At 35.8% G+C, this 27,437-nt stretch overlaps 1 protein-coding gene across 1 annotated transcript; it reads left to right on the plus strand.

The window, feature by feature from the left end:
- The first annotated feature begins 1,613 nt into the window (after window positions 1-1,613).
- On the plus strand, window positions 1,614-27,232 carry LOC121969925 (uncharacterized protein At4g06598-like). The gene is made up of 5 exons (XM_042520246.1): window positions 1,614-1,766; window positions 2,301-3,017; window positions 13,419-13,494; window positions 13,620-13,746; window positions 26,566-27,232. The coding sequence occupies exons 2-5, from the start codon at window positions 2,320-2,322 to the stop codon at window positions 26,757-26,759; spliced, it is 1,095 nt and encodes a 364-aa protein (XP_042376180.1). The 5' UTR covers window positions 1,614-1,766; window positions 2,301-2,319; the 3' UTR covers window positions 26,760-27,232.
- The last annotated feature ends 205 nt before the right edge of the window (window positions 27,233-27,437 follow it).

Below are 27,437 nucleotides of genomic sequence, written 5' to 3' on the forward strand. Positions count from 1 at the left end.
CGCCCTCGCGCCAGAGTCCAGGACGCCTCCAAGCTCCACAGAGGTGCCCTCGCGCCTTGCTGTGAGGTCGTCTCTGCAAGTGACCCCGAGGAGCCTTTAAGCTCCATGGAGGGCGCCTCAGGGACTGTTCATCCGAGGTAAATGTGTCCAATTCGTTTCCTGCAAAATATGTTAGTCCCAGAAACTAATCATACCTTACAAAACAAAGTTAACACAATATAGACATGATAAATAAAGTATTTGACAGTTTTTTGACTGTCCGGTTCTGACTTTGAATTTCTCGTCCGGAAACCCTAGGTTAAACTAACGCCTATTGTTCCCTCACCGGAGAATGCGTCGTCACCTACTACACTCAGGAGAATTTACCTGTTGCCAGACTGATCCTTCAGACCGACTGGACTTTTGCTCAGCGCTCGAGGCTCTAGGACTTTCTACTGGACGTCCGCTCCACGACCCGTCCAGTCTTACACCTGGTTCACGGCACTATGTCTTTCCACCTAGAGTCCCCGACTCTAGGACTTTTGCCCGAAGCTCTCGACCCGCCAAGACTTTCGCCTAGGGTTAATTATCCACCCCTTAGGACCTAGGGTTACCACCCCTAGAGTTTTCAACCTGCCTAACCGCAGCTAAGACTTTTGCCTAAGTACACTTAGGATTTTCCTGCAAACTCATTCAAATATGTTAGACAACAAATTATCTTAACTTTGAACCCTTTGCCATTATCAAAATGTATGTTCGATCATCGAATATTTTCCACACCAACACTAAAAGCTATGAACAAGTAAAACAAATGTGTCTATGTAATTCATGTTTTTCCATTGTAAATCTTACTCTAATATTTTTCTAATAAAAAGAAGTTTAAAAAAATGAAATGAACTTTATGAATAGTATTCGCTCTCTTCTACCACTTTTAGATCCGTCAATACAAAACTTTTATATGATAGTAGTTTCTAGTTGATTCTTCTACGTGGCTAACTTGAATTATAATTATTGTACCACCAAATAAAAGGAACCATTAGGAAACTTGAATTATAATTATTGTACCATCAAATATAGAGGAACCATTAGGAAAGAAGTTTTATGATAATAGATCTGTTTCTATAACTTGAGATATTCGTCGAGTGTAAACGTGTGAAACATAAATTTTGATCATACCAGTTATTCAAATCGATTAATTTTAAAAATAATTGATATAATTCTAAGAAAATTTTATATAGATAAATTGAAAAGAAAAATGATATGTACAAAGAAAAAAATTCAATGAAAATCTTAAGGATAGACACATAAAATGATGGGGCCCACAAAAAATGAAATAGTGGGTCATGATTTTATATGTTTATCCTTGAAATTTTCATTGAATTTTTTTTTTTTTTTTTTTTTTGCATATCATTGTTCAATTGAAAAATAGTTGTGATTAGTTAAAAGTGTTCACTTTATCTGACTATTCATGGGAGAAAAAATATTTACCAAAATGAAACGGAAATTTTGCACTTTTACCTTTTTCTAGATTCCATGTCCGCGTACCAAATTCGGGGGTATTTTTGGCCTTGCACTGCACAAATTTCATTATTTTCTAAAGTACCTCTGTTAAAAGTATTAAGTCCATAGTTTGTCCATTATTGTTTTTTTAATAAAAATTTTTTTCCTCTGCTCTGTATTTTTCTTTCCCTAAGCTACGGAGTCTTCTCTCTTTATCGAATCCAAGTTCCTTTTGGAGTTGGATCTCAGTAGATCGATCGGTGGAGCTACGATCTCGTGTCGATTTGGTTAGTTTTCAGTAGTTCCTTTCATTGGATTCGGATGGTCTTCTCTCTTAGATTTCCCTTCTGGCTCGAGATATCACCAACAAAAAAGGGAGTTTGGTTAAGCTAGGTTTTTCATTTCCTCCAGACTGATTTCGTCCTACTTTTGCACACATCAAGTTCTGCTTTTCCGCTATTACGCTTCTTTTTTCTTTCTTGTGTGATTTCATGTCATAGAGTTAGGTATGGTACAAATCTCATAGCGCTATTGAGGCCTGTCGAAAATTGATCTGTTTATCATTTCTTTTGGTTGGAATGATGGATCGGCATTTGGTATAAGATCTCTATGCAAAGCTGATTTTTTTTTTTCTTTTTGGCTAAAAAAGAGAGTTCGGAGAAATTTGGGGTTCTCTTCTTCTGAATTTTTCAAAAAAAAATTCTCATTGTTCTTTTTAGTTTAGTACTATTCAGTTGAAAATTTCAATACATGACGCAGCAGTTTGATCTCATATTTTTTTTATTTTAATTATTTTGTGTTGGACGTTCATTCTCAAACAGTTTGGAGCCGTATAAGTTTATGGCAAATATGAGAACTGCTGCAAAGAGCTCAGCACATAGTGGGAAGCAATCTTTTCTTCCTCCAAAGTGCCCTTTTCCAACTGTATCACCATCCCATTTTGACTATGGATCTATAGGACCCAAATGTGTCCCTAGATCAAAAGAGGGACAAAGGCACCATCAACGCACTTCCTCTGAGAGCTTTCTAATTGAGGAGCAACCATCCTGGCTTGATGACTTGCTTAATGAGCCAGAGATGCCAGTGAGGAGATCAGCTCATCGCCGTTCTACAAGTGACTCTTTTGCATATTTAGATGCTGCGAATTTTTCCCATACTGGTAATGTAGGTCAGGAGCAACTCAGGCAACTGAGCATTCCAGGCCTTCCAGTGTTTTCTCCTTGGAATTCCCAGGAGTCTGATCACCGTAAAGATGTACATCAGGTTCCTTATTCTCCGGATACGAATTCATTTGCAAGGCCTCAAAACAGAGTATGGGAGTCTACAGGAAATTTCACCAGTAATCCTAGCAACACTTTCATTGAAAAGGAAAAGACCATTCATCCACGGTCATCCTGCACTAGTACTGAATCTGATCTATTCAAAACTAGTTTCTGTGAAAAGAATGATCACCCAGATTCTACGCAAGATGCAAAGAGTACCTCTGAGAACAAGGATAATTTTAAGCAGATGGAATTAGATTCAAAGAGAGTTAAACAGTAAGTCTGAATTCATTTTTATTACATTGGATTTGTTTGAATTAATTGCCAATTTATTTCTTTTGCATGTGCGGGATGTTTTTGTATGTGCATTGCCAAATGACTTATTTAGCATCAATATCAAGATTTAGGTTAGGTCAATTATTCTGGTTGCTTGTTGAGCCGCAAATAAACTTACTTTGCCCTTTTTCCTAACATTACTTTCTTAAAGATTTGAAACCCTTAATATTTCTTTTCTATATATATATATATATATATTTGAGATAAGTGGTTAACCAAGTAACTTGAGAAAGAGCAAGGGGTTCTTCAGATCATGATATTATCCTATAAATTAATGGATTGGATATGAGCTAGATAAGTATAAGTGTACCCAGGGGGAATATCAAAAATATAAATATATAAATTTGTTTTTTCCCCTTATCTTGGGCTTTTGAGATAATTGGTTAGCCAATCAACTTCAAAAAATCTCAAGCAAAGTAGGAATTTTATTTACATTATTTGTTCCATATAAAATGTTCAAGTGAATTGAACCTCTCTCTCTCTCTCTCTCTCTCTCTCTTTTTCAAGTTCCCATTCTACATTTGCATGTACTTTGAAAACGAAACATGGAAGATAGTTATGAACTTAACCTATGAAATTTTCTTTGTAACAAAAAAATATTCAGCTAGATAGCCTTTAATTTTGTTACATTCATATCTATAGTTACATGTAATAGTCTTTAGTTTTGTTTTCTGCACCAATCAGAAACTTAATGATTAAAATAGTTGTTGTTAAACTAAACATAGTGCATACCTAATATCAATTCTACAGTAGCCAAAATCATAACTAGTTGCAACTGTTCTTTCTTCGTCATTGGATTTCTGTATTCCTATGGCAAAAAAATTTCCTGTGAGCAATGGTAAAATCAGAATTGGAAGTCCTTATATAAAACTATGGGAAAACATGATTTTGTAACTATATATAAGCTGAAAATATATTTTCATAAATTTTGAGATATGATAGTGTAGCTAGTTTTTAAAGGTCTGTGTTTAGGTTTTCTAAATAAGTGTGTTTAGAAAATATTATTTTATGAAGAGGTAGTTGTGGTCTCAATGTATGGAAAGGCATTCAGATCCCATGTCTTAGACAAAGTTTTAGCTAATATAATTTTCAATAAATGATACTTGTTGTGGAATGTGTTTTACTTGGTGCAACTTAAGCAAGGACCATTTCATCTATGATTATTAAGTTTAGTTTACACACTCCTCGTTTCGTTCACAATTTCTTGCTCGCTTTTTTCTACTCTACTTTGTGAATGATCAATAGTTGGGACCAAGGTTTAAAATTTTGATTCGTACCAAGGTTTCGGTCTCAGACTAGAACGATATGGTTTCGGTATCATATCGTGTCGTGCCGATATGGTTTCAGTATTTTTTTATTTATATATAGTAATTATAAGATAAATATGTTTATGGTGTATATAAAAATAAGTTGTATATTGATTTTGTATAAGTTCTCAATTATTGAACAACTTAATATATTAAGTTAGAAAAAATAATTAAATATAATTTTCTTTAAATAAAATTGATTTATCAATAACTCAGAATTAAAATTGATCTATCTGTAATAATAAGTATATAAATTAATACAAAGATATTACTTTATATATAATGTTTATATAAATTTATTATTTATTCATTTACTTAATTATTAATTAAATAATATTGATCTTGAGACTATATTCTCGAGGACGACTAACTAGGGAGCTAGCATGGGTGTTGACTGCTATCATTGAAACTGCAAGGAGAGGGAGACCGAAGGGAGAAATCACCATCACCACCGTCACCTGAAGCACCTGCAGATGGACAAAAATAGAAGAGAAAAAGTGGGTTAGAAGGGCACACTGAGAATGTCACGGTGTTTACTCCTCCGATGTTCAAGTCAGAGATGGCGAGATGATGAGAAAATATGAAGCAAGCAAGAGAATAGTAGAATTTCTGATGTCATCACATGCCAAGCCCGCAAGAGCGGGCCGCGGAGGCCGGAGGTGGCTTGGAGGCCGGATTCAACTCGGAGGTCAGAGTCGGCGCCAAGGCCGGAGGCGACTGGGAGGCCGAAAGTGGCTCAGCAGCCGGAGTCGGCTAGGAGGTTGGAGGTGGCGTGGAGGCTAAATTCGGCTCGAAGGCCGGAGTCAGCGCGGAGGCTGAAGGTGGCTTGGAGGTCGGAGAATAGAATAGAATAGAATGAGTTCCCCTCTCTCGTTCTTGACATACCATTTTATACCATTGCCAGTGACCTTCTATCTTGCCCCTGTTTAATGATAATGTTTTAATTATGGGTAGATAAAGTATTCCCTGACTTCTTCCTCATGTTTAATGAAACCATATTTATGATGGATGAAGTATCTCTTTTGAAATATTACACATACTTAGAAATTATTTAAATTAATTAAATAGAAATTTTAATTTCCATCGGGAAAGAGAAACGTCGCAGCCCGCGGCAGATCGCTGGACGCCTTCAGCGCCGCAGGAGGTGTCCCGTGACGCCTTCGGCGCCGAAAGTGTTGCAAGACGCTTCCGGCGCCTCCGAAAGCGTCCCAACACTTCCTGTGTCGCCAGAGGCCTCCTGCGACTCCTTTAGCATCGCCTGCGACGCATTCAAGACTAGGACGTCTCCAGTGCCGGTTTCGCCCGCCAACAATAAAAACCGTCCGTGCCGAACGGCACGGAACGACATTTCATTCTATGGTTGGGACTAACATAAGGTATTAATGTCAACTTTATTAACTATTATTGATTTTGACTCCATTAATTTTCTTTTAATGAAGGATTTAAATATCATAACATTTCAGTCAGCATGGTCAAGATATATTATTCTACTGCCTATTGAAACTGAAACTGACACAATATATTATACCCAAGTTGAATTAAATTCAAGTTATTAATTGAACAATTTAATTAAAACTTGGTGTAATGGTTTAATGGGTGAGTTTGTGGAAAATTGCGACCCAATTAGAGTCTAGAAGATGTTATTTGAGTTGGTTTTGCTGGAATAGGAAGTGGGCTTAACCTGGGTTTGATTTGGGCTATATTCAAAGCTGAATTGGTCTGAACTGAATCCAGTTCACTTGTAAAATGTTGGATTTTATGAATTGGTCTTAATCTCTCTCACATCCACATCTCTTTAGTGGGATCACTTTTAGCCCTCACATGGATCCTATAATGTCCCTCTTCCTTCATTCTACCTCCTATGTACAACTGCTTGAGGCAATATTGAGACCGGGCATATGGAGCAGCTCATGGTGACTAGTTCTCTTGTCATGTCCTAGTGATGACCTCTCCCTTTTATGAAATAGTGACAACACAAAACCCCTCTCCTTTTCTTTTGATCCCCCTCTTGCATTGGCTACTTCTTTTCTCATCACATGTTCAATGCCAAGAAATGCTGAAATTGGTATACTCTGTAGTCTGTTTGGCTGGCCTGGAATCTGGTGCAGATGGATTTAAATGCTTCTTATTTTGAAAATCTGAGTTTGCTAGTACATCCTGGAGCAAGATTTGGTGTTTTCCATGATGTCATCAGCATTACTGAACACTGCTGAACATATGCTAATGTACAGGACTGAATTTGTTTACTGGAATAGATGCTCCGTGTATTTGGAGCTACTAGAAAATTGGTTTGAAGCTAGTACTAGATGCTTGCATTTTGTAGGCTGGATATGGTATAAAATATGATGGATTTTGGGTTGGTGACAAGTTGAATTTTTATTGTTCTGCCTCCTGAATCTGGGTGCTTGGTACGCTGTTAAAAGTTTGAAATCAAGTTTAGTGTGGTAGCTGATGGTTTTAAGGGAATTTGGCTTTGTTTAGAGTTTAACTTCACTGTTCATGTTATTAAATAAAGGTGCTCAAGCTGTATTGGATGCCATTTTTATGTACATGGAGTTTGAAGTGGGGTTTTTCCTTATAGCTGATCATTTGTAAAAATGATTTCTATGCATTGCTGTAACTGATCCAATTTCATGGGCGCTGATGGGGTTGATTCTGAGAAGGCATCATTGTCTTCGTGGGTGGCTTTTTGTACTGCTTTGCCTTCAAGCACACAATGATGACCATCACTGAGTGCCTTTTTGTACCGCTTTTCCTTCAAGCACACAATGATGACCATCACAAGTTGCCCTTAGAGCAGGTGCTTCAAGGAGTGGCAATAGGGATTGAGAGGCTACTGTCAGAGTAAATCAAGGTTTAAAATTTCGACCCATGCCGAGGTTTCGGTCCTAGACCGGAACGATATAATTTCGGTACCGTATCGTGCCGATATAGTTTCGGTATTTTTTAAATATAAAATATATTAATTAAAAAATAAAATATTTAACATAAATATTTAAAAAATAAACAAAATAAATAATATAAAAAATAATCTTTTTAAAAAGGAAAAGATATGAAAATAGATAAATAAATAAATAAAAATTTTATTATAATTTTTAAATTAAAATAAATAAAATATAAAATTAATTAGATAATTTTATTAGGTTTAATAAAAACCTCTTTAGATTATCTCCATCATAGCTAGGAGTTGATTAAAATAATTAACCTCAGTTTAATTAAAAAAAATCTGAAATTCGACACCGCTCGTGAGCTTGCGCGACTTCGGCGCTGCTGTGAGGTTGTGCAACCCCTCAATTATGGCCACGGGGATCGCGTGACTCCTCCAGCGCGACCGCAGTGGTCGTGCGGTTCCTTTGCAGCAGCCGCAGGGTAGTGTGATGCCTCCACGGCAACAGCGGAAGGGTTATGCAACCCCTTCGCTGCTGTTGCGGGGTCAAGCGACCGTTGTGACCACGGGGTAGCACAACACGTAACAGCTATCATGGGTATGGTGCCGAAGTCGTGCCAGTGCCAGTCGCCAAGAGGAACCAGATACTTTGCTCGTTTCGACCATCTTGGCATGATAATTTAAACCATGGAGCAAATTGTGGAAGGCGGCGGTAATATGCAAGGTGATCTTGGGTGGTGGGGGCAAGGAGAGGTGGAGTGGATGCCAGAGGTATAGGAGGGTGGTTAACTTAACTATACAAAATTATCATTGGTTCACTAAACTAAATGAAATGTGTTATTGTGGAAAATCTTTCTATGAGCACCAGAACAAATCATGAAATTGATTAGTTCTAGGCAGTTCTAAAACAAAATTCATGCTAAGGTCTTTCTAAGGCTTTACGATGGTAGTTTCACATTAGTATCGCCTATTTTTCCTGAAGGCCCTTTATTTATGAGGGATGAAAACAACTAGGAAAAGAAATAGATTAGGAAAAAACTCATTGGAAAAAGCTTTGGAAATATTTTTTGTAGTTTTGATATCATTAGAGGGAAGGAAAGAAGTAGAATTTTTTTTATTTTGACCATTTCCATGGAAAGAAGGAAAGAAGCACAAAAATGTAAATTTTGAAGTTTTTTTATTATCAAATAAAATATAAGAACCAAATAAAATATATATGAACCAAATATAGATTTGAAAAAGATATTTTTGTTTTTTTATAGTTGAATTTGAGCTCCATTGCGCAAAAATAGTAACTTTTCTAGCCAGATCAGTGGGAATTAGAATTGTGAAAAGTCAAAGAAAGGTTTCCTAGTATTTTCCTTCTCTAGGAAATAGAGGGTAAGGAAGTGCCCTTTAAAAGCTTTCATGCTTTTGATAAATCTCTTCCATATCGAGTCAAGCACGAACAACTTAACCTTTCTCTCTCTTTTTTTAAAGTTTATTGGTTAACCTATTTGGCTTTAATCTAGGTTCTCTCCTAACATTGTATGTATGTATAATGCTTAGGACTTGCATTGATTCTCTGTTAAACTTAAAGATAATATATTAGGGGATCAAGGCTAATAACATAGGAGGATCCATATAGCCGACTCCACTTAATGGGATAAAGGCTTAGTTATTGTTATATAAAAAATCAGACTGAGTTGGATTTGGATTGACATTGGTGATTGGACATTCCAATTTTGAGTGTGTTTTCAAATGCATACTAAGAATTCTCTCAAGATGAAATTGGCCAAACTCTTTACTAAGTAGAAGAAATCCATTAAGAGAAATCATTGTGACTGTCAGACAAGGAGGAGAGGTGTCAAGATCCATTACAGCTGCTAGACAAAGGAGGAGAGGAGATGTCTTATGACATTCTGCAAGAAGGTAGTGTGTGAGTCATGTTGTTTTTCTCGCTTTTCTATACGTGTGCAAGGTAAAGAAGACTCATATACAGGAGTTGGGACAAAAAAAAAGATAGGGGCATAGGGTGTAGGGCAAGTATTTTAGATAATTAACTAATTTTTAAAATGGTTATAACTAATAGTAGTTTAATAATTAATTAATTTTGAACAATTATTAATAAATGGTTTATTCTAGTAATTAAGTTAATTTAAATTTAATTAATGTAATAATGTAACCAATTTTATTTAATTTAAACAAATATAATTAATTACTTTAATTGGATAAGTTTAGTATGAATGTTTTATTTAGAGTAGACATCTCTTAGCTCGTACCTAAGGCTTATGAGTATTACCATATTTTGGAAATTGATCTACTTTTCTAAACATGCTTATGAGTTCATTCTCTTTGAATGATCTCAGAATGTTGGACTCTTATATTTTGCTAATTCTTTAGTTTGTTCACTAACATAGTCAGGACCTCTAATCTAGTTCTTAGGAACTTAAGTTTGTCTTTATGTTGCTGTATTTTGTTCAAGATTATTGCACCTAGTATCTATATCTCTCAAAGTGATAGTATTTCCTCTCATCATGGCTGATGTAAGGGAAATAAGTGTTGACAATAATTAAGTGTAGAATAAAGTGCAAAGAATAATTATGATTAAGCTAGAGACAAGTAAGAGGCTATGATAGTATTATTATTATTATTATTTTTGCTAAAGTGATGATTGAATTTTGTGAAAAGACATTAATACTAAAATTGATGAATCTAACAAAATTAAACAAATGTAAATTTCAATAATAGGTGTAATTATATAGAAGTGATGTGAGTCAATTTGTTCTTAAAATTGCTAAGTCGAGATCATGGTGAGGAAGTCGACATTAGGATTCAAAAAAATTCAAAAGGGCACCCTTTGTTTTCTTAAAAAGGGCGCTCCATTTTAAGAAAATATTCAAAAGGCCCCTATCATATTTTTTATATTGAAAATATCCTTATTCCAACATTGTTGTAGTAAATACGACTGAAGCTACTACAACGTGTAGTAGTTATAGTTATAATTGCTACAAAATATGTTAAAGTAAACTAGCTAAATGTTTTCATTTTGGCCTAACTTGGTTAGGTAAAAATTACTACACTTGAAATATTGTTGTATCAAAATAATCGATACTAACTCTACCAAATAGCTTCAACTTCGTCAAAAACACTTCAACATTGTTATAGTAGCTATGACCATAGCTACTACAATTGTAGCAACTATGGATTGACACATTAGCTGCTACAATATGAAGCAAATTGTGGCAACTGTGGTCATAGCTGCTATAATTGTAGTAGCTATGATCATAGTTGTTACAATGTGTAGCAGCTAAGATCATAGTTATTACAACATTGAAGTGATTTGGACAAAGTTGAAGTAATTTTAATCTAAGTTGGTAAAGTACAATATATCTTTTTATAGCAATGTTCCATGTGTAGTAACCGATCCCATCTAATAATTTTGACCAAGTTGAAGTAATTTTTCTCTATGTTATAACAACTATGTTTATAGCAGTGTTCTAAAAATCGGCCTAGGCGCTAGCCGATCGCAACAAAAACATGCTAGTCAGTCAGCCTAGGGGGCCTTGGCGCTTATGCGAGATTAGGCGGCCCTAGGCATCGATTAATCAATCGAATCGTCTAGGTGCGATGGAAATAGTGCAAGTTTTCATAATTTTTTTTAGTTTGAGCTTTTAAATTTAAAGCCAAATTAAAAAAAATAAATGTAATATTTTTTTTATTGGGCTTAAGTTTTATAAGTCCTAAACTTTGGTCCAACAAGAAAATCGATTTGTTAGCTTGCCCTAATGGTTAGCATCAAACTTCATCTTCATCGTACTGAGCACATGAAGAAGTCCACATTTATGAGAAATCAGAGAGTTAAAAGGCTAGAGAAATCAATTTGAAGAAAAATTTGTTGGCTGATCTTTCTTCAACTGAGTGACTTGAAAGCGATTAAATTGAAGGTTGACCAAAGCCTCATCCTTTGGAGACGTCATTTCATCATACAACTCCAAAAAATTCTAGAGTGAGAGAACTTCACGAGAATGATTTTGCATCCGAAGAAGAAGAGGAGGATCACAATGATGATATTGAGTTTGTGTCCGATGAAAAATAAGTTGTTGAAAATTAGGGAGAAAAAGTAGAATAAATTTGTGATATTTTATTAGTTGTGTAATTTTGAATTCATTTTAAATTTGATGTTATTGTGTTGGAGTTATAGAATGTGATTTATTATGTAATTTATGTTAATACCGTGGAATTCATCTAGCGGTGCCTAGTCCCCGCCTAGGTGCTAGGCGCTGGTCTAGCGCCTGACTAGCGCCTAACGAATTTTAGAACTTTGGTTTATAGTTACTAAACAACGAAATGATGGTTCGTTGGAAAATAGGAATAATGAATGGGTTGTTGGGTGACTGTGTGAGAGGAGTGTAAGTCTATTTTTGGTATTTTTAGTGTGCAGCTATGTTGGATCAGAGAAGAGTATTCCATGAGACAGTTGCATTTGCAAGCAGGAGGGAGCTGACTAGTGTAATGGCCATCAAGATCGGATATTTTTATCATTGGTATGTGGGAAGATGGAGAAAGAGATGGAATCCAAATATTTGGAGTTTTCGTTGCAAGTGGGTCTACCAGTCTAAGTGTGTCTATTGTAATATGTCATTAGAGTAGCAGGGTGGCCAAGGAAAATTGAGATAATCCAAACAGAGGAGTTGTGGTTCCTTTACATGGCCAATGATGACCTATTCTCCTATAATCCTAGTCCTTAATGACCTATTCTCATAAATAATTTATTCTCCTATGATAAGGTTAAATCTATCTACTTTATTATGACCAGTAAACTAAATAAGAAGAACGTTTTATAAGATCTAGAAAATTAATTTTAATTGTTGTATTAATCACGGTTTGAAATGTCGTTTCATGCCACCCGGCACGGACGGTTTTTACCGTTTCGCCGAGCGGCCGAAACCGGCACGGGAGGCGCCCCCGTCTCGGCGACGCCGGAGGAGACGCGGGACACCTCCATCGGCGCCGGAGGAGGGTCGCCAAACGCTTCTGGCGCCGATGGAGGCGTTCGGCGACGCTTCCAGCACCGCCGAACGCCCCCGCGGGATCGCCCAAGATCATCGTGGGCGCGATCTCGCTTACGCATACGCGATTTTTTTTTTTAATAATTATTTATTTTATTTAATTAATTTAAACAATTCCCAAGGATGTGTGGAAGATGTGTGTATTTTGAAGAGGTTTTTATGAGCCCTAATTAAATTATCCTAATAAAATATATAAAAAATATATTTAAAATTAAAATAAATTAAATAAATTTTATTAATTAATATTCTGGAAAAATAATATTTTAAATTTCATTTAAAAATTTTAAAAAATATATAATAATTCTTATTTATATTCTAATATATTTTTTATTATTTTAAATTTCATTTAAATTTTTAAAAAAATTATAATAAATTATATTTATATTCTGATAATTTTTTTATTTTTTTACTTGATATTTTTTACTATTTAAAATATATATTATTTAATTAATAATTAATTAAATGAATAAATAGTTAATTTATATAATTATTATTAATATAAAGTAATATCTAGTATTATTATTATTATTATTATTATTATTATTATTATAGATACTTCCATTTTAATTTGAATTATTGATATATCAATTCTATTTAAATAAAATTTTTTTAATTATTTTTTCTAACAATATTAAATTATACAATAATTGAGAACTTATAATAAATCAATATACAACTTATTTTTATATACACAATAAATATATTGATCTTATAATTACTATAGATAAATAGAAAATACCGAAATTGTATCGGCACGGCACGATACGATACCGAAACCGTATCGTTCTGGTCTGAGACCGAAACCTCGGCACTGGTCGAAATTTTAAACCTTGGTATTAATCATCCATGGCTATATAGCATAAAATGTGTAATCATCACTATGCTCATTTAGGAACCTTACAATAAGCCAACAACTTCAAAATTGAAAATTAGCTTGGTGTGACACAGAATTACTTTTCATTCTTATACTTTGCAGTTTTTTTAGGTGGGGTGGGGTTGTGCAGTTTCTAGTGTACTCATGAATTTTTATTTAGAAATGAAAATATGTGAAATTTATTTTGCAAGTTTTTCTTGAATTTGATATCTTGTATCACAGGCAATATGCTCAGCGGTCTCGGGTTCGTAAACTCCAGTACATTGCTGAGCTTGAAAACCATGTCCAGGCATTACAGGTAAGATTGAGAGACTGAATGAGTGCTAAAAAAATATTAGATATCTTAATCAAGGAATTCATTGAACATTCTTTTCTTCTTTTTTTTAATCTTTGTCTGTCTTCTAACTTCACCAATTTCAACAGGCAGAAGGATTGGAAGTTGCTGCTGAACTTGAATTTTTGGACCAGCAAAATCTTATTCTGAATTTGGAGAATCAAACCTTGAAGCAGAGACTTGATAGTCTAGCTCAGGAGAAGCTTATAAAACGTGGTCAGTGTTTTGTTTTTCATGGTGTCACAGTTTCATGATCCTTGTGTTTTTGAGGAGTTTACAGTAAAGTTAGATACTGGGTTAGTGATTGATATTAATATCATTTGAATGGTGGATTAATCAATGTGGAATATGGAGTTATTCTCATTTATAAGTTTGCAACATTTACTGATACCTTAGTTGAATAAATTCTGCAAACATTACTGATATCTGAGATAAAATATAAGACTCTTGCTCACATTTTATCTCAGATATTTTTTTAGCCATGGCCTACCTCGGGCATGTTCATAAAAACAAATTGCTAACATCATGTTATCAGTAATTACTGTACTACCAGCCATGAAATTGCCCTTCTTGCTTCCTTCTTGCTCCCCTTCCAACACTAAATTCCACCCTTCCCCCTCCTCCTGCTGAAAGGCCTCACCTTCACTCTTGTTGCTTCCATCCTTGCCACACCACAATAGAATAGAGGGGTCGTGATCCAGTTATGTTGACTAAAAGGTGATTCTCACCCAAGATTTAAATTTTGAGCCGTGCCTGAGTATCATACCGTGCCGATATGATTTTAGTACCTTTTTAATTATAAAATATATTAATTAAAATATTTTTATTTATATTTAATCGTGGTAGGTACTTATTATTAAATTATTTGAAATGTTGAATTTAAGTTTTGATATTATAAATATTTGATGCTTATTAAGTCAATTTAGAATTCACTAAAGTCCACACAAGGCAGAATTAAGTAGGTTTAAACCAGATTTATATGTAGAATAATTTAGTTTATTAATAGTAGTATATTTTATAAAGTTAGAAATTATATTATATTTATTTTTTATCTTAATAATCCATTTCCTACCTCCTTAAAGTTTTTTTCTATATTTATCTCATGGGCGGATAAAGAAGGGAAAAGGATAATCATCTTGAAAGAGGTTAATAGGTTATTTACCTTGTGAAAAAATGAAAGATAGCAAAAAAAAATTAATCTATCTTTAATGGTTTTTTTCTCTTTGTTTACATTCTTATACTGATGTAGGGAAAAAAATTAATAAGGAAGAAAAAAAATTCATGGATGTTTGATGAAAAAAAATTAAGTAAAAAATTAACATGGAACCGGAATTACTATCTAAAAATAAAAATTTCAATCTAAACTTAAAACATAAAAGAAAACAATAAAAAAAATTAAAAAAATAAAACAATTGTGGCAACTTCGGGGACCACAAGGAAGCCCCACGGGATTGTGGCAACCTCTGCGATCGCGTGGAGGCCTCGCGGGGTTACCACGGCTTCTACGACCACGCGGAAGCCCCATAAGGTTGCGGTATCCCTCTTGACCTCACTAGGTTGTCGTAAGTCTCAACGACCTCGTAATGTCGATAACGGTGTTGGTTGGTAGGTAAATGGCGAATTCTACCTGTGCCGACTGACATAACACGATATTTAATTCCATGTTCTCACCTACAAAATAATTTTTGTTTTGGAAAAAAAAAAGAAGAAATAGTGGTGGATCCCATTTCTAAAAGAATATAACAATGGTTGTATCATGGTTTAAAGTTATCATTCCTTTGGGGTTTCAGTCCTCTGGATGGTATAGCTTTGGTATAGTTCATGACACAACATGCTTCATCATGATAATTTAAATTAGTTTTGCTCCTTCAATCATAATTCACTTGAGTGATTTACTTCTAAACACAAGGAAATAGAAATAGAGGTTTGATAATTAATTGATTTAACATTTTGTTGTACCATATTGTCCAAATATTTGGCTTGGTCCAAATTGAGATTAATTCAAATAAGTTTCACTCAAATAACTCATTTACCCTTAGATTTTTCTACTTTTGAAGTAATTTATAGAAATTGGTAATTCAAATTAATTAAAATTTTATTATATTACGGCCAATACTTTACATCCATTAAATAAAACATGTGAAATGAATTCAAATTAGTTTTATTTTTTTTTCCTCTAACTATTACAAATAAAATGACAATTTGCTATACCACATACTAATACCCAAATCGCGCACCACACTTTCATATTTATCATATCATGCATTATTTTTTTCAAAAATACCTCTCCCTCTGGACACGTTTATTTGACTCACTCAAGAACCAAAGTACATTTAAAATATCAAAAGTAGTATTTTTCTCTCTTAAAAAAGTTAATTTTTTTAAAACCTTACACATGATAAATATGTGGTGTAATCAAGAATGAAGGACATGATTACACTCAGGAGAGTCCCAAGAGTATATGGTCATGATTTGAATTGAATTTAATAAGTCTAAGGTCATCACAATGAGTTTTGGCCAAAACTCATTGATACACTTCGGAATTTTTTTTTTTTTGGGAGGGGGGGAGGGGGTGTGAATAGCTCGTCTCGCTTCGTTGATGTTGATTTGCAACGGAAAATATGATGCAAACTCCTCCACTGCTAACACAAAGGATTTACTTAGTGTGCATTTCAAGATGAGGTAACTAATCTAAGGATCCACATACGAGCACACTCTCCACTTCAAAAACACTCCTTCTCAGAATAATTTGGAGATAGAGAAACCTTGTTCAAGCTCACACAAGAGTACAACTCGAAACAAGAAGTAAATGTACAAAAATACAATGAAGAACCTCTCTTGTTTGATCTCTTGTATCTTGAAGACGCCTCTGGACCAGTTAGAAATTGCAGCAGCACTTGTCTTCCAAGCTCAAAGTCCGACGAATAGTACCGGAGAAGAATCGTGCAAGTGTTGTTACGTTTAAGCCTCGTCGTCACCTTTATACTCCGCAATTTAGGGTTTCCAATTGATTGGGCTTACTCCCCAATCGATTGTCACGTCAGATCCAGGTGATCCTAGTCATTCAAAGCTCGCAATCTGGGCAACGGTCATATCCCAATTGATCTACTGATTGATTGGGGTAGCTGGATCAATCATCCATGTCTTCTGTGCTCTCACAGAAGACCCCGGAATCGATTAACCAATCTATTTCGGTCGCCTCGCGTCATCACGAGAAAATCATCTCCAATCGATCGGCTAATTGATTGGAGATTGGGAGACCTTCTGTGCTCATGCGATTTCCTCTCAATCGATCACTTGATCAATTGAACTCCTCACGTCAAAAGCACTGCCGAATTGATCCACTGATCGATTGAGCTCTGACTCAATTGGCCACCTAATCGATTGACCAACCCAAACTTACTTAACTCAAGTATAGGATTCTCAATCCCAATATCTGGTCAACCGTGACCTGTTGGGATTTCGTTACTAAGTGTTCGATCAATTCTTTGACCCACGTAGACTTTCCTCCTCGTGTCAAGTGTCTGGTCAACCTTAACCCACTTGGACTTACCATCTCATGTCAAGTGTCCGCTCCTCCATAACCCACTTGGACTTCCAAACATTCGGTCAACCTTGACCCACCTAGATTTCTACATGCCTGGTTTTACTCACCAGTATTTTTCACCACTTGGCTTCACTCACCGGGATTTCCCTCTCCCTAGCTTCACTTACTAGGGCTTTTCACCACTTGGTTTCACTCACCATGATTTCCCTCTACCTAGCTTCACTTACTAGAGCTTTTTACCACTGTCTAGCTTAACTCAGACTTTCCAACTATCTGGATTCACTCACCAGGACTTTCTAGCTATCTGACTTCACTCTCCAAGACTTCCCAATCTACTTAGCTTCACTCACTAGGATTTTCTACACCAAGTATTCGGTCAACACTGACTTACTTGGATTTTCTTCTTCTTCCAACCTTCCCATTGGACTTACTCTTGCCTAACCTCCAGTTAAGACTTCCCAGTCAAGTATTCGGTCAACGTTGACCTACTTGACTCTTCTGGTCCCCCTTTGACCGTCAATATCCTATATGGACAATTGCACCTACAATCTCTATACATTATCAAATATCGAAACTCAAACATCAAGACTCAAATTTAAGCCAACTCAAGCTTAGTTGGTCAACTTTGACCAAGGAAAAATTGCACCAACAATCTCCCCTTTTTGATGTTTGACAATAGTTTAAGTTAAGCTAATCTTATAACCTCAACTTGTTTTTCATGCCACAACATGAATGAGGGTTTTCTTCATTATTCTCCTTTCCAAGAGGGTAATCTCCCTGTTTGGGTAAATGAAGGTTTCCTAATTTAAACCCTACATTCTCCCCCTTTGCACACATCAAAAACTCTCTCCTTGAAGAGATATCCACATGTTCACAACCTCACTTGTTGCTCACAACATCACAATGAAAGCCTCATACCCTTCATTGTCTCCAAATGCTCATCTTAGAGCATACATCCATCACAATGAAGATTTTCATTTTTCCATTGTTTCGTTAAAAAAAATCTAATTCATGTCTTTAAGGAGTAGCTCCCTCTCAAAGCATGCTTAAATTTTCTATCATTGCACAAACAATGACTTGGAGTTCCTAAACCTTTAGGAAACTTAAAATTTGAAATTTTGATGTTCAAAAATCAACTTTAAAACTAAACCTCATCCTAAACTCCAACTTAGTCTTCTTTAATCATCTCATTCTTATTTTCATCTGGAAAACTACCCTTAAATACATATAAATGAATATCTTAGGGTTAGGGATGGTTAACACGACTGAAATTAGACCATTTCAGCCAAAAAAACAGCCTCTTAATCGATTGACATTGGGACTCAATCGATTAAAGTTATTCAATCGATCAACTGATCGATTCCGTGAGCTTCTGTTCGCGAAAAAGCACTTGAATCGATCAAGTCAAGGTTAATCAATCAACTAATCGATTCCGCGAGCTTCTATTTATGGAAAACCTAGTCCAATCGATCAACTGATCGATTGAACATCCCCAATCGATTGGTCGATTGATTTTCTGAAATCAAATTTCAGCCGAATTTCAGAAATTTCTAGATAATTCTATGATTTTTCAAAAATCATGAAATTTTGCGTAGACATTATTTACTATGATGGAAAAATAGTTTTCTAAGAAATTAATTTCTATTTTTAAAGATTGACACAAAACTTGAAACTATTGAAAACTTCAATATTTTGCTCTAGTTTGTGTCTAATTATACAATGGTGATTCCTATCAAAAGATAGCCTTCGCCAAGGTTTTTCAAAAGCATTTTGAAATGATTTTCAAAACCAATTTTCAATCATGTTCCTTCGGTTAAATGCACATGACTTGTACACTAGTTTTCTCAATGATTGGATTACACATAACTATGTGTTTTGATAAAATTAAAACTCAAAATGATGCACTAAATCAACATCTTGAGTTTTGTTCATCCTCCTAACATCTCATTTGTATCTAATGTGCATCAAGACACATACAAGTCAACTTATGGTCTTTGTGAGATGTAGATATTGATTTTCCCTAATCTAAGCGTTTATGTATATTTATCTAGGCATTTAAATTATGATCATGCACCTATAATGTCATTTGATAGCTAATGTCATTGTCCTTAATTACAAGGAATTAAACTAATGCATGATGATTTATGACATACATCAAAATAAATAATTTTTAAAAGAAAACATGCTACAGCTACATGATATATGTATGACACGACATGTGATATTTTCATGATGATATGAATGCAAAATATGATGTCATGACATATGATGGGTAAACAATTATGACAATTTAGCATAAATAATACACCTAGATTATCTATCAAAGTATCTCTAATTAATTTCTAAATTTAAAGAATAGACCTAAATTTGCCCTTATTTCCCAAGAGAATGCTAAATTCTCAACTTGACATTTCTTTGACCCTTTCTATTCGTGTCAATTTTAATTAAGTCCAATTCTTCAAAGTTTTGACACATTTTTTTCTTCCAAAAGAGTAAACATTTTAAACCTACATTTTTAAAGGTTAACAAAACCTTAAAAATGTCTCAAAGTGTCAAACTTCAATTGGAGTTGACACTCTCTAAATCCATCAGAGTGTAGAGAACACACTCTTAGGAACCCGAAACCTATTGGTGCTTCTTAGGTGTACTAGATACTCATTAGGGATAATTTCCCTAGTTACCTTCCTAATGACCTTCTTAGGCTTCTTAGACGCTTTGGCCATGCTAGACTCTAAGTCAACTCTAGGGATAACTTCTCCTGTGACTTTCTTAGTGACTTTCTTAGGCTTCTTAAAAGCCTTAGTCGCATTGGCCTTTTCAAGGTTAACTCTAGAGATGACTTTCCTTATAACCTTGACTTGGCCCCTAGTCCTAGAGTTAGTTTCATAACTATATGGAACTCTATGATAAGAAGAGACATCCTTCTTGGCTTGAGGTTTATATCTCAAACCTCACCTACTATTGGATTGTTCTTGTCTATCTATCCCTAGATTATGCTTATTTGACCCCTTAAAAATATTTTCCATTCTTTTTATGGTCTCTTCCAATTTATCAAGCTTTGACCTCAAGCTTGGTTTTCTATCTTTAAATTCTTGCATGTGGATTTTTCTAGATTGCTTTGGCATTTTTATCTTTAGGCTTATATCTATAGTCCTTAGAACTCTTGCCTAATTTGTTATCTACCTTTCTATCCTTGGTACGGTAGTTTTGGCATGATACGATACATTTTTTTTTTTTAATTTTATCATGCTTCCTATTTTCATGATAAATAGCATTAAAATGATAAAGATTAGACCTAGCATGCCTTTTTATCATGGCTTATAGGAATTACTTCAATAAATGATACCTTGAGTTTGCTTTTCAGAGCTCCCCTTAAGCTGAGCTTCCTTCTTTGACCTTGATTGGATTTCTTCCCTTTGGACATTTTGATAATGTCTCTTTTAATTGCAAGAAAAGCACACAATGTGCCCTTCCTTAGGCTTCCCGACGACATGAGGGGGCCGCCAGTGGGCCGGGGACCGACTTCCTTAGGCTTCCCCTTGCCTTTTGATGTCAATCAATCCTTCTTCTTGGTCAAGTTCGGACACTTGCTCTTATAATATCCACTTTTCCTAGACTCAAAGCACATAATGTGACTTTTATTATTTACAATTGAAATTGTTATACCTTCTTTACTTGTAGGGTGGCACATGACCCTTCTTTTAATCCGGATGTAAAGGCTTCTTCTTGATCCGGTGCCAAAGATTGACGCTCCCCCTCAATCCTTGATAGGGATGCCTCTTCATCTTCATCCTCGGATGTTGAGCATCTCTCAACTTCCGAATCATCATCTATGTGAAACAAAGAGTATCTTCCTTTGCCTTTGTCCTTATGCTCTCTTGACGATGGACCTTCTTCAATTTCTTCTCCTTTGGAAGATGAGCATCTCTCAACTTCCAAATCTTCTTCTTCGTGATCCAATGAGTCTCCTGTTTTAGATTCTTCTTGATTTGGCATAGTGGAGGGATCTCCATGAATCTTTGCCAACTTGCTCCAGCTCCTTGGCATCATGATAATATCCAATTTTGCTTAAAATGTTGCTAGGTAATAAATTGACCAATAGTTTGGTCACCTTGTCATTTGCCTCACATATTTGAATTTGCTCCTTGCTCCAATTGCTTCTCTTGATGATTTTGCCTTTGCTAGCCTTTTGGAGTCTTAAATTCTTCCATTAGAGTAAACCATTGTTCTATCTCCACCATCAAGAAATTTTCGATCTTTGATTTCCAAAGATCGAAGTTTGTCAATGTGAATGGTGGAGCCATTTGAGTATCATATCCAAGTCCATCACGGAAGTCCATCTTGAAGTTGAGCTCTTTTGATGAAGTCTTTGACATTGTTAAAATTAGGGCTTCAACTTCTTCCTTTAGCTCGTTGCCCTTTCCAGCAATATGTCCGGTGAAGAGTGGCCTCGCTTTGATACCACTTGTTGGGACACTTTGGAGTTAGAGGGGGGTGAATAGCTCGTCTCGCATCGTCGATGTTGATTTGCAGCGGAAAATACGATGCAAGCTCCTCCAATGCTAACATAAATCTGTATCCACCTCAAGATGAGGTGACTAATCTAAGGATCTACACACGAGCACACTCTCCACTTTCAAAAACACTCCTCAAAATAATCCGAGGGTGGAGAAATCTCATTCAAGCTCACGCAAGAGTACAACTCGAAACAAGAAGTAAATATACAAAAATACAATGAAGAATCTTTCTTGTTTAATCTCTTGTATCTTGAAGATGCCTTTGGACCAATTGAAAAGTGCAGCAGCACTTGTCTTTTCAATCTCCAAGTCCGACAAACAGTAGCGGAGAAGAATAGTGTAAGTGTTGTTATGTTTGAACCTCATCGTCGCCTTTATACTCCGCGATTTAGGGCTTCCAATCGATTTGACATACTCTCCAATCGATTGCTACGTCAAATCCAGGTGATCCCAGTCGTCTAAAGCTCGCAAATTAGGCATCGATCATATCCTAATTGATCGGATGATTGATTGAGATAACAACTGATCGATCCAGATGTCTTCTGTGTTCTCACAGAAGATCCCGGTGTCGATTAACCAATTGATTCCGACCGCCTCGTGTCATTACGAGAAAACCATCTTTAATCGATCGGCTGATCGATTGGAGTAGCCGAATCGATCAACTGATCGATTGGGTGGCCTTCTGATCGATTGAGGTTATCGCGTCAAAAGCACTGGATCGATTGGGCTCTGGCTCAATCGATCACCTGATCGATTGACCGATCCAAACTTGCTTAACTCAATTCTAGGGGGTCAACCATGACCTATTGGGACTTCGTCACCAAGTGTCCGGTCAATCCTTTGACCTACTTGGACTTTCCTCCTTGTGCAAGTGTCTGGTCAACCTTATCCACTTGAACTTACCGTCTTATGCCAAGTGTCCGGTCTTCCATGACCCACTTGGACTTCCAAACACTAGATGTCTGGTCAACCTTGATCCACCTGCATTTCTACATGCCTGGCTTCTCTCACCTGGGATTTTCACCACCTAGCTTCACTCATCAGGATTTCCCTCTGCCTAACTTCACTCGACTTTTCACCACCTGCCTTTACTCACTAGGATTTCCTCTGCCTAGCTTCACTCATTAGACTTTTCACCACTGCCTAACTTCACTCACTAGGACTTTCCAGTTGTCTGACTTTCCACACCAAGTGTCTGATCAACACTGATCCACTTGGATTTTCTTCTTCTTCCAACCTTTTCGTTAGACTTGCCCTTGCCTAATCTTCAGTTAGGACTTCCCAGTCAAGTATCCGTTCAATCTTGACCTACTTGATTCTTCTGGTCAATTTTTGACCCTCAATATCACATATGGACAATTACACCTGCAATCTCCATACATTAACAAATATTAAGACTACTCAAGTTTGAGTCAACCTGGTCAAATTTGACCTAGAAGAAATTGTACCAACATTGATGATATTAGTCATATCCGAAACAACTCAAATTAAGACCAATGCACTCCTAGTAGCCTCCTGAGTGTTATCATGCCCTCCAACTTTAGTTTCACATCTTAAGTAGGCTCTTGTGAGTTTCTAAAATTTATACACTTTTGAATAAATTTGACACAAATTTACTATTAAATTTAGACATATCATATTTACTCAACAACAACACAACACCAATGTGTTCCTGAGACTCTTCTAACTCTTACCGCGCCCAAAATTTTAAAATCTGGACATTATACTACATGTTTGGCCAAAAGTCACTGATGCCCTTACCACATCAAAATCAATCCAATCTTGGACCAATGCACTCCTAAGAGTCTCTTGAGTCTCATCATGCCCTCAAACATTAATTCCACAACCTAAATAGCATGGTGTGGGTTTCTGAAATTTAAATAGTTTTATGTAATTTTGACACTATTGGACTTGGATCCATCATATTCACTCAACAACAATACTATTGTGTTCCTGGAATTCCCTTGACTCTGACCATGTTTAAAATTTCAAAATTTAGACATTATATGACCATTAGTGAGTTTTGGTCAAAATCCACTGATGACCAAAGTCACATCTGACTTAATCCAAATCAAGGCCATTACACTCCTACAAACTTTCTGAGTATCACCATGCCCTCTAACTTTAGTTTCACACCTTAGATAGACGCTTTGTGAGTTTTTAAATTTTATAATACTTTGAGTAAACTTATCACAAACTCACTGTTGGACTTAGTATATTCATCCAACAACACTAATATGTTCCTAGGACTTCTGATTTACCATGTCTAAAATTTAAAATCTAGATATTGTATAACTATGAATGAGTTGGTCCAAAACTCACTAATATCCTTAGCCACATCAAAATCAACCCAAACTAGGACTACAATGCCCCCGGTAGCCTCTTGAGTCTCACCATACCCAAATTCCAAGTTTTGCCATATTGTCTAGAATTTGAAATTTTGGGTATGGACAGAATTAGGGGAGTCCTAGGAACACATTCATGCTATTGTTGAGTGAATATGATAGATCTAAGTCTAATAGTGAATTTGCATCAAAAGTACACTAAGTTATCTAAATCTTAGAATATGAGAGCATGGTGAGACTCAGGACTCATAGATATTTCTAAGGGCATTAGTAAATTTTGTCCAAAACTCACTGATAGCCCTATAATATTCAGATTTTGAAATTTTGGGCATGGTAAAAGTTAGGGGAGTTCTAGGAACATATTCGTTAAGTGAATATGATAGGCCCAAATCCAATAATGAGTTTGTGCCAAAATTATATAAAACTATCTAAATTCAGAAACCCACAATATGCTATTTAAATTGCGAAATTAAGGTTTGAAGGCATCGTGAGACTCAGGAGGCTACTAGGAGTGTATTGGTCCCGGTTTTGGCTGTTTGGGTTGATCTTGATATATGATAAGACTAACCGTGAATTTTGGCTAAAATTCATTAATGGTCGTAGAATGTCCAAATTTTAAAATTTTAGAAATCTTGTTTAAAGCTTAACACCTCTATTAACCATAGGTACATCATTGCATATTAATGGAAGATTTAAGTAAATTTCTTGGAAATCATAATACCAGTAGAGCGAAAATTAGCCATGGAAACAAACTGTTAACTCTGTTTGGTGAACATCCAGAGAAAGATGGAAATGAAGAATTCAGTAACTGAACATTTAGAGTGATGAAAATAAAGAAGACTAAAAAAAGATAATATAGGAAATTTGATCATGTGTCTGATAATCTTGAAGTCATTAAACAATTGCACAAGAAACTTTATGCCTGCTCTATTGATTCATTTATACTGTGAAATAATTGAGATTGATGTTGATGTATTTAACTTACCGGTTTACCTGAACACTACTCAAATTTTCAACATAGAGGCTTTGGTACCTAATTTGGAATCATTAGCTGCCATCTTTGTTCGACTAGAACATTACTCAAATTTTCAACATAAGAGTTTTTGCTACCTAATAAGGAACCATGTGAACCTCCATCTTTAGTTGTTGACTTTCCCATAGGCTGCATTTTCTTGAATTCCCATGTCAAGATATGCTGCAGAAAGGCATTGTTCTAAAAGGCTTTGCATAAGGCGCCTATGTGGCTGCATTAGTTTATTCGGTGATGTAGCACATAGAAATGTCTCCAAGAGTGAACCTCAGGCAGCATTCTTGGCAAGCTTCTTTAGTAGATGCAAGCCAACCCACCTCACCTCTGGTTGATTTCCCAATATTGCTACTTGCAAGGAAAGATATTGGCATGTCACTCTGCATTTCTCATACGATGGAGGAATTCTTTTTTATGATACCATTTGTTGATGAATGGAAGGGTTGGTGGTGGTCCTGACACCCACTACACCCTTATCCAATAGATATGAGCCAACACATGACTGGTGAGGTCCTCCCCCTAGACTTCTACTTGCAAGGAAGATGACTGTGAATGAATATCTTGGCTTCTCAGGGACAGCAACATGAGATTTCTATGCACCAACAACTCATCAACCTCTATTAGTAGGCCATCAGACATTATTTATTGCAATTTAGCCAACTCACTGAGCGGCTATTGGTAATGAGATTGATGGTTTGATGTGCTTCAACCCAAGATTCAGGTTGGCAGTCTAGAGTTACATGAACCTTATTGTAGATTTGAATCCATCATTGAAACTGAAAGAAGTGATCTCAACCTTCTCAATCTACAGGGTGTCATGGAGCTATAATTTTAGCAATTTCTCAAGAAAAATGGTGTAAATAGTGTGGGAAATGCAGACGTTCAAAAATTCTATCCAGCTGGTATATTCCTCATGGTCTACATCATATTGTGGATAATTACTTCAAGTTTGGATTCTTTGTATGTGGAAATGCCAATACCACAGTTTTTACTTGGTCACGCTTACCCATTTAATCACATACCTATCAAACTACAAGTCTTCATGCTCATAAATAACTTTGCTCATGCATGTTCCCATTCAAACCTCAGTCTTGGAGTCTCATCACTCGTGAAGAGGAGGGGAAACAAGTGTGAAGGATAGTAGAACCCCAAATCTCTTTACATTGATCTACAAAAGGTAGGAGGTATACCTATTTACCTGGAGTGAAGGGAGAGGAGAATAGAAGTGGAGAGGGAGAGAGAAGGGACCAAGAGAAGGAAAAAAACTGAACCTATGTACCTTGATCTGTGGAAAGGAAGGTGGTATCTTCCTTTTCCTATTTACTTTGCAAGAGTCATGAACAGAAAGAGATGTAATTTACCATAATACCCACTGAAATCATCCATAATATGGGTCGTTTTTTTAGTGTTGCACTTGAAGTGGCATGGAAATATGCCTACTGGATCTGTAAATATAGTCGTTCCTAGTTTGATATGCCTTTTGGTTTTGACAAATAATGGAGCCATGCTACCTAGATTATTCTCGCTTTTTTTTTCCAAGTGGTACATCCAACTTGAAAATAAATGAAAATTTGAAGCTTCTTAAATGTTGCGATGCAGTTCAACAGGAAACTCTGGAACGTGAGATAGCTCGTCTTCGACAACTATATCAGCCACAACCACAAGAACAGCCTTATTCTGCTCATCGCAGTAGTAGCATTAGAGATCTTGATTCCCAGTTTCTGAATCTTTCTTTGAAGCACAAGGAGAAAAGTTCCGGGCAAGAACCAGTTAGCGGCCCACTTCACATTTAGCATTGACCCTTCTGAGCTGTTGTGAGCTTAACATGCCCTATTTGACCTCATTCACCTGCATGAACTGACACCAAATGTGCCTTGGAGAGGTATGTTGGAGAATTGAAACTGCTGCACAAACTTGGTGAATAATTTCAGATCATCAGTTACTTCAAATATCAAATTCTCTTTTTTCTCCCCCCTTTCTCGATATGTTATCTAGCAGTCACTTTCAGCTCTTATGAGCAGTAAGTGGTGTTAGGTTCTTGTACTACTATGTTCATTTCTTCATTTCTGTATCATCGTGAATTCTGCTTGGCTTTCACCCTTACATTTTCAATGTAATCTTTACTACGTCCTCACCTGTTTAATATTAGTTCATAGGAACTATATCATTCGAGGAAGGGCTGAAGAATGATTCTCGCCTTTCGTATCTCTGACTCATTAACTAATTTTATTGCCAATTAAATGTCTTTGTGTTGAGATATGGTATGTTTAGTTTGTCTGGAAACTTTGTTTTAACAGTATGGTTAGGCTTTTCTTGTGTTCTGTTCGGTTCGGTTCGTGTGAATAAAGGCTGTGCATTCTTTTGGATCCTCAAAAAATCACTATTTCTATGCTTAGTTAAAAAAAAGAGTGAGGTTGAAATATCAATTTTTATGAAGTTATTATTCTCCCATCATCATTTTCCATTATTTC

Source organism: Zingiber officinale, chromosome 4A, assembly GCF_018446385.1.
Source record: "Zingiber officinale cultivar Zhangliang chromosome 4A, Zo_v1.1, whole genome shotgun sequence".
Lineage (NCBI taxonomy): Eukaryota > Viridiplantae > Streptophyta > Magnoliopsida > Zingiberales > Zingiberaceae > Zingiber > Zingiber officinale.